The sequence below is a fragment of the Thalassophryne amazonica genome, chromosome 16 (genome assembly GCF_902500255.1).
Source record: "Thalassophryne amazonica chromosome 16, fThaAma1.1, whole genome shotgun sequence".
Lineage (NCBI taxonomy): Eukaryota > Metazoa > Chordata > Actinopteri > Batrachoidiformes > Batrachoididae > Thalassophryne > Thalassophryne amazonica.
The window spans coordinates 53,825,603-53,839,798 of NC_047118.1; the positions used below are offsets into that span (position 1 = coordinate 53,825,603).

General features: G+C 39.1%; 1 protein-coding gene across 1 annotated transcript in view; it reads right to left on the reverse strand.

Moving 5' to 3' along the window:
- LOC117527692 (ethanolamine-phosphate cytidylyltransferase-like) overlaps positions 1-6,572 on the reverse strand; it is a 70,849-nt gene extending 64,277 nt beyond the window's left edge. Inside the window, exon 1 of the mRNA XM_034190148.1 lies at positions 6,213-6,572. Within this exon, the coding sequence (XP_034046039.1) occupies positions 6,213-6,343 (131 nt within the window). The 5' untranslated portion in view covers positions 6,344-6,572. The remainder of the gene's footprint in view (positions 1-6,212) is intronic.
- Between the last annotated feature and the right edge of the window lie 7,624 nt (positions 6,573-14,196).

Below are 14,196 nucleotides of genomic sequence, written 5' to 3' on the forward strand. Positions count from 1 at the left end.
AAGTTGGTACAAAACACCATTTTTACAAAATGAGAAACATTTCCTGGGGCCATATCAGAAGCGTAACCTCAACACCATATTTGCCACACATCAGCTTAAGGTATATAAGAATACATGGTAAAAATATTAATTTGATGCTCAATTACCCTCATTGACATCTGGAGTCCAGAAGATGTGCATATTTTGAAGCTCGTTCAAAAGTAGCATATTTCTAACGATAGATTTTGCGCAAAATGACCCAATTTATGATTTGACTATAGATATGCTCTAACACAGAAGTTTTCAAACTGTGAGACGCACCACCAAGGGGGCACCAGAGTTCTTTTGGGGGGGGCGAGGGATAGGTATCATGAACCGGTTCTTTCCGAGAATCATTAAGAAATGATTCGATCCACCGACATCAATAGCCCTTTTGCTTAACAAGTCCCTTATCGGTCCGTCAGAGCAGCCGTTTTATTGGGAAAATGATCATTTCTTTACATTGATTGCAGACCCTGCAGCAGGTCTGTAATCAACCACTTCTGTAACAGCTCTCTGCTGAGACAGAATTAATAACTTCAAAGCGAATCATCGTTTAAATCAAATGACACCTCTTTCCAAACATTGTAACAGACAGACAAATGGTGTTTTCCTCCCAAAATGAGACATCCTACATTCTTTATGAATTACAATGATGTTGACTTGCAGCATAGTTGGCTCAGCGGTATGTAGTTAGATTTGTGCCATTAATGTCTGAAAGGAAATGCTTTTGAGAAAACTACAGATTTTGTTTATTTCTATTTCAGTCCAGAGTTTAAGGATCCAGTGACCAATTTCATATTTATTTACTTTAAGACTCAATAAAATTTTGACATAGAAAACCTGTAAAGCCTACTTTTGGCACACAGAAAATTCATAAGATGTATTGATAAGGGAATCAATAAGGAATCGGATCGAGAAGCGGAATCGATAATGGCATTGATAGATAAAATCTTATCAATACCCATCCCTATGTGTTAGTTATGCCAAAGACATTTAAAAACAGAGATGTTTAAATGTTAAAAAAACAAAAACAAAACTATATTTAAAATATGATAAAAGATAAAAATAGAAGAATATTTTTGCCCCTGTTCTGTGGAATGATCTCCCCGCATCAATAAAACAGTCAGATCCTGTGGAGACTTTCAAGTCCAGACTTAAAACGCACTTAGTTTCCCTTTCGTATGGCTAACACACTGGCATAGTATAGTTCTATGCTTTTTATTCTTAATTCATTTTATTAGGAAACGGAGCGGGCTGCGGCCTCAACTTTATCTAAATTCCGGGTCTTTTAGTGAAGTTAAGGGCTAGTGGCCGGCGATCACCTTAGTATTTCCTGTTTTTCTTGTTGTTTAATGCTGACAAATTATACTGTATTTCTTATCTTTCTGATGCCTGATTCTGTTTAAGGTGCAGCTCCATCCAGAGATGGGTGTGGTGTGGTATTTGTGCTGGAGACCTTCCTGTCCTATGCACCAACAGCATTTCCTGTATATTGATTTTGTGAATTGTTCTGTAATTTATGTCTGTAGCATGGCCCAAGCAGAGGGTCACTCCTTTGACCATACTTGTGTGAAGCGCCTTAAGGGAACTCCGTTGTGATTTGGCACTACATAAATGAAAATAAATTGAAAATTGAAATTGAATAGAAAGTTCTTTAAAAACACACATTTAAAACGTTTGAAAAGGATGTAAAATGTGTAGACTAGTAAGTTCTTTAAAAATATTTAAAAAGGCTGAAATGTGTAAATGCAGACAGTTCCTTAATAACGCACACATAATTAAAAAAATGTGTTTAAGATGTGTAAAAGAATAAAAAGAAACACATGAAGATGTTTAAATTGTGTGTATGTGTGTCGCAGGGTGGGTGGGTGGGGGCTCACTCTCCCACACTTTGAAAACCCCTACTCTAACACATCATAAACTAGAGCATCACACTCAGAGCGCAAACCTCCGCCAACACTAGTTTCCAATTCCACAAATTTTTTACCTTAAGGTCAAAGTCCTGTTAGAAGTGGCTTTTCATAAGATAAACTATAATACAAAATATAAATCAAAAGGGCTTTTCAAAGAATTAAATATCCACTAAATCCACAATACGGATCAAACTTAGTTTCTTCAGAGAGTGCCAGTTTGCACCTTATTGTCACAAATGAGTGTGACTGAGGCACTTTTGATTGAGATCTAATGCAAAATGTACATCAAATTGGCTTTTCAATATCAAATTCAAATGTTCACAAAATCCACAATTCGGATCAGATCTGGATCAAACCTTGTCAGGAGATAGTGAGTGCCAGTCTGGACCTCACTTTCAAATATGAGAGTGATTGGAACATGTTTGTTTAAGATATAATGTAAAATATACATTAAATAAAGTTTTCAATGTTAAATTTAAACAGCCACAAAATCTGTAATCTGGATCAGATCAAACTTTGTCAGTCGATGAAGGATACTATCCTACACAACACTCTCAAATATGAAAGAAATTTGATTTTTTTACAGCGTTAATGAATTTTTGAAAAATTTTTCAATGTCAAAAACAAGGATGTTTCCATTTTTCCAAGATTTTTCCTGACTTTGCCCTTTGAACTTAAATTGAATCACTTCTCGCCTACATGAATCTTCACCAAAAAAAAAAAAAAATTATAACATAATGTGAAAAAATTGTGGGCTCCAGGCTGCTCACAAACACACGAGGGCGATATCATAACCTCATCCAACTTCATTAGTGGAGGTAATCATGGTGCAAACAATTAGACTGACATAGCTCGTGTACTTGATTTTTCAGCAATCAGAAATATGAACAACATGTCAAATTTTGGGCTTGCTACCATTTTCAGGTCTTTGTGGAAGTCCGATCATACAATACAGACCAAAACATAATCATTCCACTCTATGCCAAATGTTAGCGGTGTCACGCCCTTGAAGCTAACAGCAAGCTAGTTATTAACCTCTAAAGTTGGTACAGTCACCATTGTCACAAAATGTGAAAAATTCACCATTTCCTGGGGCTGTAACTTCAAAACCATTCAAGATACAGACCTAATATTTGGCATTTCATCCTAACTTTGGAATGTGAGTGACATCAAATTGACAGAAATATTTTTAAAACTGGGTGATTTGACATGGAAGAATTTGGAAGTTCTCATTCAGCCTGCACCTCAAGAAGACCATCACCATTGGCGAGACAGAGCTTAAAACAGACCAATTCAGCTACCTGGGGTGCACAATATGATCAGATGCCAAAATTGACAAAGATACTGACAACAGACTTGCAAAGGAAAACCGTGCTTTTGGAGAAGTGTATGTACAAACGAGTCTGGAACAACAAGCATCTGAAGAAAGACACAAAGATCTGCATCTACAGCACTGTTCTTCTGGTCACCCTCCCCTAAGGGTCTGAGTCATGGGTCATGTATTGTGACCACCTATGACTTCTTGAACCTCAGCATCGGCTGGAGAGACTGACACCAAAAAGTCCTAAAGCAAGTGGAGGTCAGTAGCATTGAAGCTTTGCTGTTGAAGATACAACTGCGCTGGACCAGAGACATCTCCAGGATGGAGGATGACTGCATGCCCAAGATTGTGCTCTATGGGGAACTGGCCATCATGACAAAAGGGCACCCAAAAAGAGGTACAAGGAATCACTGAAGAAATCTCTCAGTGCCCATCAACCATCACCAGTGGTCAACTCTAGCTGTACATTGTGTTGACCTGGCAGCGTGCACCATCTGTCAAGCTGTTACCTACGCTTTTGAGAATTTGCATAGATCCTGCCTGCAGGAAAAAAAAAGGAAGAGGAGGACAAACTATGAATAAGCAACCCAGTCTCACGGCAAGTCGTGATTCAGCAGCACGAAATATACATTAATCTATTGGTTCCTGATATTGTGAGGAAAAGTAGCTAATTTTCGTCACGGCAGCAAGAATTCATTCTAATTCATTCCGTGATGCCTGCACAAAATTAAAAGTGAAGCGGGAGGTCAGGTGGTTATGGTTAGGGGAAAGAGTAAGATTAGGTTATGGTTAAGGTTAGGGTCGGGGGTAGGAGTAGGGTTAGGAACAGTGAGTTAAAAAAAAAAAAAAAAAAAAAACCCGTCTCAAAAATTTGACTCATTTCGTCATGGGAGCACAAAAAAAAAAAAAAAAAGAAACAAACAAAACGTGAGGCTGGGCTGCACTCTAAGAAATCCATCCATCCATTTTCTTCCGCTTTATCCGGAGTCGGGTCGCGGAGGCAGCAGCTCAAGCAAAGCCGCCCAGACCTCCCGATCCACACACACCTCCCCCAGCTCCTCCGGGGGAAGAAATAAAATGTAGAATTTAATTGATAAGGTAACGTTTTCCACATAACTTTGTCGATTAAATGCAAAACAATATTGGGATTTACGTAATAATGTTTAATTTGATTTAATTAACTTCAACTGTAATATTGTTTTGCACTTAATTGACAATGTTATGTTGAAAAAGTTACCTTAACTTTATCATTTAAATTCAACGTTTTATGCCTAAGAGTGTATGTTTCATTTCTTAGACTGTGGAATAAGACCAGACTTTCCCTTTCAGTCGCCGTGGACAGCCTTGCCTATCCAGACTTGGCCTCCTCCGCCACCAGCGAGCCTGCAGTAGACTGGTGATTCTTTAACTATGAGCACTATTGGCCTTGTAAATGTAATTTCCACCACACCATTGCCTTACAATATAAAGCGCCTTGGGGCAACTGTTTGTTGTGATTTGGCACTATATACATGTGCTCTGATGTCACTGTTTATCTCCATAGAAACTACCCAAACAATCTTTCATACAAACTGTTTAGGGACATTACAGTGTTGTGGTGGAAATTATGGCAATAGTGTGGGACAACTACATTTTGTTTAAAAAAATCACAACAGTTGTATGACATTGAATACCCCAATTATGTTTTGATTATTTTACTGATATTTTATTCAGAGATATTTTAAAACATTAGAAAAAACGTTTCTTTACCATTCATTTTTATCATTGAAGGTCAAAAGTCTGGGTGTGGGACAAGCACAAAACGGCAATATTTGCATATAATGATGCTGAAAAAAGGTGAAAAAGTCATCATAGACTACTAGAACAAATTTCTTAAAACACTTTCATTGTAAAGATAACTATAAAAGTGTGAAATTTCCCCTTTTTTCTGTTTTTCATACAATGTGATCAAAGGACATAAGTGCCCGTAGTCTAAGAATCACCCAGACATGAACACCCTCCCTTCCTAATTCTTTGGTCATGAAGTCAAGCCAAGAGAAGATTTTGACATTTTATGAATAACCGATTCATGCTTTGGTTCAACATTCCCAAAAGATTCCCAAAACCAAAGTGATTCCTTAAAGTGACCTGTTTTGCCCAACAAATCTTAAAAAAAAACCCACAACTATTCAACTTGAAAGAATATAAAACGAAGAAGCATAGAACTTGCATAAGTATTGCATTTTTCATCAGGAGTGTGACTAATCTGTTAATAAAATAATTGAAAATTATTTTTCTGCAGAAGATTACCAATATTCACTTAGATCCAAAAGCCACATATTATATATATATATTTTAAAAAAGGGACTAATAGGACAACTGTGTATTTAATGAAAGTGGGACTGGATTACAGTATATTGGAACATGCATGCATCTAATATTTTGGTTTCTTCATTTACGTGAATAAGACACTTAACTATAACAGAGCAGATATATATATATATATATATATATGTATGTGTGTGTGTGTGTGTGTGTGTACACATTTTACTTTTGATGGTAAAAGAGGTGGGCGTTTATAAGCTTTTGCTTCGGCCCACACTGGTTCACTGTGAAATTGTCTTATTTATGAGTTTTTGGTGATTGTTTAGTCTGTGAGCCGAATAAATTCATTCAAAAACTGAATTCAACACAAATAAGATGATAAAATTGTGTTGTGCACCTGCGCTGTGCGTTACACAGGTGTGCATATTTTTTTGGCCACTGAGTGCACCTGACTGTCACTCTCAAACATTTATGGTCGAATGCATGTAAGAATGTGAGGGTCCAAAGTTTCGTGCCGTGTCAGGATTAAGGAGCCGTTCTGTGCGGGCGCACGGTCACCCTGCATGCAGGCCCGCGCGCCGTTGCGCGTGACGGAAACGCGCTTGCAGAGTGTCAGTCACACAGAAACCCATCATGGTTGTAAAGTCACTCACCAGCCGTCACACCACACCCGGATCCTTCGCCTCCTCTTCTCCGGGCTGCAGGCTGCAGCGCCGGCCGTCGCGCCCGTGTCTTTCCCGGCAGGCACTTGGCACTGGAAGTGATGATGCGCGTTCTTCATCATTTCCAAGCTGGTGATCGTGGGATGCGAGCGCCGCTACACGCAGTCACGGCCACACTCCCACCACGAGACGGTGATTGTCAAAGCGACTGCGCCCCGCGCCGGTGCACGACCGCCGGCTTGTGCAGCAGCAGTGCGGTGCGCCGACGTCTCCTTTTCCACCGGCACAACGTGGAAAGAAACGCACGACGCGCGGGCGCTGCGTCATCACCGCCACACAGCCCAGAACCGGCGCGGGATGCGTGAAAAGAATAAAACCCAAGCAACACATCTCGGCGCTCACGGCTTTTATTTTGAAAGGTCTGGCCTGAGGTCGCGATGTTAATGTAGCTGACTTGACGCAGGTCGCACTTTCCTCTGAACGGTCATGTTCTTACATAACGGCGACGTTTGGAGGTCACGTGACAGTCTGTGGATAAGAGAAGGGTGATACCGGCAATTATGGTATTGATCCGATATCAAGTAAATACAGGCCCATGTCAACTGCGATACTGCAGTATCGCAGATAGATATGAAAATATGAAAAAGTATCTTAAATATGATCCAAAGGATCCAAAAGACCTCGGATATAATTTCACCAAACACTGTACGTGACAACAAAATACTTTATTATCACAATCAACTTTTTTGTTTAAAAAAAAATATCACTCAACACAACTTAAAATCTCGTGAAGTAGAGGGCTGACAAACCACAATACAAGGGTGCACTGCTCCGTGTTGTGTGAGACAGCGCAGCGCTGCTCTTACAGACGGACAGTAGACTTTGATGAAAAAAGCTTGAGTATCAATCTTTTTACACGAGGATTGTTCAATATCAATACCAGCGTTGGTATCGATATTAGGATTGATCCGCCGACCTCTACTGTGGATTCCTGCAGGCCGTTTGTCACATCAGGACATGTATGTTTGTAATTAACTTAATCTATAAATTACATCTGGTGTATGCTGGAAAAAAAGGCAAAATATGCAAATAAGAATGCATCAGAATTTACAACAGGTTCAGACATTTATGCAAATTAACTAATTCTGTGTAATTAGAAAATTTGAAAAAAAAAGTTGCTGAACATCTCAAGTGAAGTCAAACCAAGTTTATGTGCTGGTGTCGGCGCTTTGCCACATTGACACCACCAGGAAACCACCTTTGGTCCTGGATCACAACCACCAAGGATGACAACCAGTCCATCCCCACATCTCGAAATTAACCACTGGGGACCCCTTGACCTTCTCCAACCACTGCACTTAAAAAAGAGAATAGTTGAACCAACTTAATTATTTCAGTTGGTAACATTTAAATGAATTAAGTTGTTTGAACTTCAGTTTGTAAGTTAGAGTTGATCTAACTTACTTAAGTTCAAACAACTTAATTCATTTAAATGTCAATATTCAGGTGTTACCAATTGAAACAACATTTTAAGGTGATTCTTTTTTCAATGTGGGGTGCTCAGCACTCAGGCATTTAAATCATGCACAGCGAAATGCGCTTCATAGCCAAAATGTTGAAGCTGATGCTCCCTCATAATGCAAGTGATACTTATCACAAAACTGAGAAGTGTAATAATAAAACTGTCATTTCATACAGTGAAATACAAACATAAAATAAATGTCCAGCAGTTATTGGTAGTGGTTGATTAAATGACCAGTTTTCTCTTGAGAAGTCAGGACACTTAAAAAAAAATCATCACTGAATATGTCTTGGAATTAATTTACTTGAATAAATAAGAAATACAAACAGTGTGGTACTGTACGGTAAATCTGTCTGCAGTAATCAGTTCTGAAAAAACAAGTGACTGTACAAGAAAGAGATGAGTGAGGGAAGCCATCAAGACGACACCCAAAATAACTTGTCCGTTGCATCACCAGTTACAGCTTCGTGGTGATGTAGAACTGAGGAGGACATTGTTCAAAAGAAACACATGACATCTTGATGTGAACCTGCCATGTCTGTTCTGGCAGAATGCATCTGATATTTACCATCTTTAAGAAAATCTATCTGTGTTCCAGCTCACCTCAAAGAGGTGTATCTGGAGATATAGAACAGGCAAAAATTGGATTACGCCCACTTTCTGCTGTCACAGCCATAGAAACCTAGAGGATCTTGGTGGCTTCCCTCACTAATCTCCTGTTTGTCTGTTTTTGAGAAAGTAAATTTCAATTTGGGAAGCACTTTGCATATTTGAACTGAAAGTAAGTCAGGTATACACACACAGTGTTGCACGACATCTCCGTAACACACACGGAGGCAAAATGGAGTAATTTTAACATTATTTTATTTTTTCTTTGTTGATCATGGGATTTCCTCACATTCCACACACACACGGTAAGGCAAATAAATATTTGCTTCACTGTTGATTTTGCAAGTTTTCTCACCTACAAAGAATGGAGAGGTCTGTAATTTTTTATTGTAAGTGCACTTCAACTGTGAGAGACAGAATCTAAAAAAAAAAGAAAAAAAAATCAGAAATTCACATTGTATGATTTTTTTAAAGTAAATAATTTGCATTTTTCTGTATAAGTATTTGATACAATAGAAAAATAGACCTTAATATTTGGTACATAAATGTTTCTTTGCAATTACAGAAGTCAGAGTGGTGCAGCTTAGCTAAAATTTATGTAAAAAGTGTTCCTTTTGTGACTAAGCACCAAATTCGGCACATATTCTAAATTAACTAATACTTATTTTCAGATATGGAGGCTGACCTCTCATGACCCACAGGGGTCAAAATTGAAAAATGTTCCACTCATATTGAAATCATTATTTGTCTGATTAACAGTCATCTTGTGTTTCGTCCATTTTATAATAATTACGCCAACAGTTGTCTTCTACCAAGCTGCTTGCCTGTTGTTCTGTAGTCCGTCCCAGCCTTGTGCAGGTCTACAGTTTTGTCCCTTTTGTCTCGTGGTGGGAGTGTGGCTGTGACTGGTGTCCTTAGACAGCTCTTTGGTCTTGGCTATGGTGGGCAGGTTGGAGTGTGATTGATTGAGTGTGTGAACAGGTGTCTTTTATACAGGTAACAAGTGCAGAATAAGAAGGAAAAACTAACAAGTCTGTGACAGACAGAATTCTTATATACTTATTTCATGCAATAAAAATGCAAATTAATTATTCAAAAATCATATAATGGGATTTTCTGATTTGATTTTTGTTTTTTGTTTTTTTTTAGATTCTGTCTCTTACAGTTTCAGTGTACCTAAAAATTACAGACCTCTCTATTCTTTGTAGGTGGGAAAACCTGCAAAATTGACAGTGGAGGAAATACTTATTTGCCTCACTATGTGTGTGTGTGTATATATATATATATATATATATATATATATATACATATATATATATATACATATATATATATATATATACATATATATATATATATACATATATATATATATACGAGGGCTGTCAATAAAGTAACGGTCCTTTTTATTTTTTTCAAAAACTATATGGATTTCATTCATATGTTTTTACGTCAGACATGCTTGAACCCTCGTGCGCATGCGTGAGTTTTTCCATGCCTGTCGGTGACGTCATTCGCCTGTGAGCACTCCTTGTGGGAGGAGTCGTCCAGCCCTTCGTCGGAATTCCTTTGTCTGAGAAGTTGCTGAGAGACTGGCGCTTTCTTTGATCAAAATTTTTTCTAAACCTGTGAGACACATCGAAGTGGACACGGTTTGAAAAATTAAGCTGGTTTTCAGTGAAAATTTTAACGGCTGATGAGAGATTTTGAGGTGATTCTGTTGCTTTAAGGACTTCCCACGGTGCGAGACGTCGTGCAGCGCTCTCAGCCGCCGTCGTCAGCCTGTTCAAGCTGAAAACCTCCACATTTCAGGCTCTATTGATCCAGGACGTCGTGAGAGAACAGAGAAGTTTCAGAAGAAGTCGGTTTCAGCATTTTATCCGGATATTCCACTGTTAAAGGAGATTTTTTTAATGAAAGACGTGCGGACGGATCCGCGCGTCGGGACACAGCCGGCGCGGAGCGGCGGCACAGGAAAAACACCTCCGTGTTGATAACCATTTGTAAAATCCAGGCGGCTTTTGATGGCTTTCAGTGGAGTGAGTATATGAGAAATTGTTTAACAGGCAGGACATGTTCCAACTTGTCCTTAAGGCTTTCAACAGAGGCGGAGCGTCGCGGCGGCTGCGTCCCGCACGTCTTTCATTAAAAAAATCTCCTTTAACAGTGGAATATCCGGATAAAATGCTGAAACCGACTTCTTCTGAAACTTCTCTGTTCTCTCACGACGTCCTGGATCAATAGAGCCTGAAATGTGGAGGTTTTCAGCTTGAACAGGCTGACGACGGCGCCTGAGAGCGCTGAGCGACGTCTCGCACTGTGGGAAGTCCTTAAAGCGACAGAATCACCTCAAAATCTCTCATCAGCCGTTAAAATTTTCACTGAAAACCAGCTTAATTTTTCAAACCGTGTCCACTTCGATGTGTCTCACAGGTTTAGAAAAAATTTTGATCAAAGAAAGCGCCAGTCTCTCAGCAACTTCTCAGACAAAGGAATTCCGACGAGGGGCTGGACGACTCCTCCCACAAGGAGTGCTCACAGGCGAATGACGTCACCGACAGGCGTGGAAAAACTCATGCATGCGCACGAGGGTTCAAGCATGTCTGACGTAAAAACATATGAATGAAATCCATATAGTTTTTGAAAAAAATAAAAAGGACCTATACTTTATTGACAGCCCTCGTATATAAACAAATGAAAAAACTTGAAACATTGGAGTGAGAGGAACACAACTGAATGTATGTTAAAAACAGGGGCAGTAAAAATTAAGGCTGAGAATCTGAATTCTAAAGAGCAGCACAAATATGAACACTCATCCAATTATTTTATGCACCTACTGACTCCAATTAAGGGTGATGGGATGCTGGACCTTATCCCAGCAGTAACTGGGCAAGAGACAAGAGTCCACCCTGGACAGACTGCAAGTCCATCACCAGATAGAAACATGAACATGTGCTTAAAATCAAAGAAAAAACAAACAACAACAACAACAACAAAAAAATGAATATAATGGAAAACTAAAAATGCAACAAAGAGGAATAATAAAAAAAATGAATATAATGGAAAACTAAAAATGCAACAAAGAGGAATAATAAAAAAATGAATATAATGGAAAACTAAAAATGCAACAAAGAGGAATAATAAAAAATGAATATAATGGAAAACTAAAAATGCAACAAAGAGGAATAATAAAAAAATGAATATAATGGAAAACTAAAAATGCAATAAAGAGGAATAATAAAAAATGAATATAATGGAAAACTAAAAATGCAACAAAGAGGAATAATAAAAAAACATGAAAAAACTTGTTCAAAATCAAAGGGTGAAGAATGAAAACATTTAAACAGAAAGATCCTCATTTTTCCAGCAGTGTGTGTGTGTGTAGGGTTATTTCTGATTTATGTTGGTCATTGAGCAAGGCACTAACCATCAAACTATTCCTTGTCTGAAGGGCAATAAAATGGAACAGGCTCAGTGTCAAAAGCGACATCCAGGAAATTATTTCTAAATTTATTTTATATATATATATATATATATATATATATATATATATATATATATATATGTGTGTGTGTGTGTGTGTGTGCCTGAAATGTCTCTGAAAGGGAGAGGAAGCCCTTTTAGGACACTATGTCGCCACCTTGTGGAAGTAACCTGCTAGAGCTTTACCCTAAAATGCCAGCAGATGGAAACCCAAACCCACACATCACAGAGCTGCTGCCAGCTGACGTCCTCCTGACAAGCAGCTCATCTTTGCTCTAAAAGTGGTGCAGCTTAAGTAAAATTTCCGTAATTGTTCATTTTGTGATAGAAGCATGGAATTTGACACACATATTCTAAATTCACTGTTTATTTTCATTTATGTAGCCATCCTGGAGCTGACCTCTAATGAGCTACAGGGGTCAATAAAGAATTACACAGGGGTCAAAATTTAAAAATGCTCCAAACATGTTGAAAACGATACCACATTTATTAGTTATTCATAACGATTCCAAAAAGGTATAGTTTGGACTATCTGTGACTGAATGTTCTGGAGTTATGGGGTAAGAATGCAAGAATGGTGAGTCAGTTTCAGTTTGTACAGGGGTCAAAAGTTAAAGTTGCACCAATTTTGGTAAAAAAAAAAAAAAAAAATTCTGCAAATTATTGGTTAATAGCATTTTAATAATGAATCGTTTGTACCATCTGTCATGCTTAGTTATCATGTTACAGGGTAACGTCAAAATCCAATGGACATCGACCTTGTTTGACCTTTACTTTGGAGACCAAGCATTCAGCACAGTCAAAACTATTCCATTTATTAATCCTTTTATTTCAACCAATAATCTGCATCACTTTTTACCAAAATTGTAACTTTAACTTTTGACCCCTGTACAAACTGAAACTGGTTTTTGTCACCATTTTTGCTGTTTTTACCCCATAACTCCAGAACATTCAGTCACAGATTGTCCAAACTATACCTTTTTGGAATAGTTATGATCAGACAAATAATGTGGTCTAGTTTTCAACATGATTGGAGCATTTTTAAATTTTGACCCCTGTCGCTCATTAGAGGTCAGCTCCATAACTGAAAAGAAACAATTTAGAATGTGTGTGCCAAATTCCATGCTTTTATCACAAAATGAACAATTGTTTTGCTGTGCCGCCCCACTACAACACTCAGCCTGCACAGTGACTCTGACATCACCGTAACGCAACGACGACTCAGGTTTTCTGACGCACACACACTTGCTCACATCTTCCGTGCCCTTCATCTGCCTCCGTCACATTTGCAGCGTGTCGCTCTCAGCCAAGCCTTTAAAGCGACGGCAGGCCTCGCCCACGGCAGTGGCCACATTAATTGCACGGGGGGGGCTGTGGTCTCAGAAGTGGGTCAGGCGCCTGCTGCAGAAGTGGGTGAAGATGAAGAATGCTGTCCTAAATTGCCCACCAGCTCACCTTAACCCAAACTGCCAACTTAATCAATTCTTCCGAGGCCCCGTTGCTGTCTGGAGCAGGCACTGGTGGAGGGGCGGAGACGGTGTTTTAAAGCACAGGTCACACAGACCTGTGGCAGCATCCTACATTTGGGGAGAACAATTCCAAGACAGCAAGGTGCAGAAGCGGCCGGGCTCAGACGGATCGTGTCTTTAGCCATCTGTCTCTCTGCTTGTGCGCGATCTCCTGAGATGAGTCTCGAGTGCGCTGCCGCTGAAGCGCCACTGAGGAGGGTGATGTTTGATGAGGTGCACCGAGACGGGGGGGGGGGGGGGGGGGCTTTGGAGCTCCGTAGGGAGCTCGGATGACTAACTCGCCGCTCCCGCTAATCTAGGACAAGCACACCTAGACATCCTTCATGACTCTAATGTTTTACTCGAGTCGGGCCAAAAATACGTCCACTGAGGTTAGCCAAAGTGGGTCGCCTGACAGCTTTTTTTGGATCACAGAAAAAGAAATCGTGCCATCTAAATGATCACTGTCTTCAAAAACACCCAACCGTGGACGGTGAAAAGCCTTCCCCGCCAGTTTATTTTTACCAGTATCAAACTGGGTCAATGACACCACAAAATGTGACAAAAACTCAATTTTGGTGAGCGTTTGAACAACAGTGGAGATTTGACGCCTTTTTCAAAACATTTTATTGGTCTTATAGAAAATAAAGTAAGCTGTATCAACAAACATACAATATATACATCAATAACTTAGACACCTCAGAGAACCACGTTTAAATCCACAGTTGTTACTGTATATTTGAATACATAGTACTTATCTACAGATTGCAAAAAAGTACAATAATTTAATTTATAAATAGTTACAATTAACTGTTTTCATACAAAGTACTGCAATATTTTATTACAACCCATA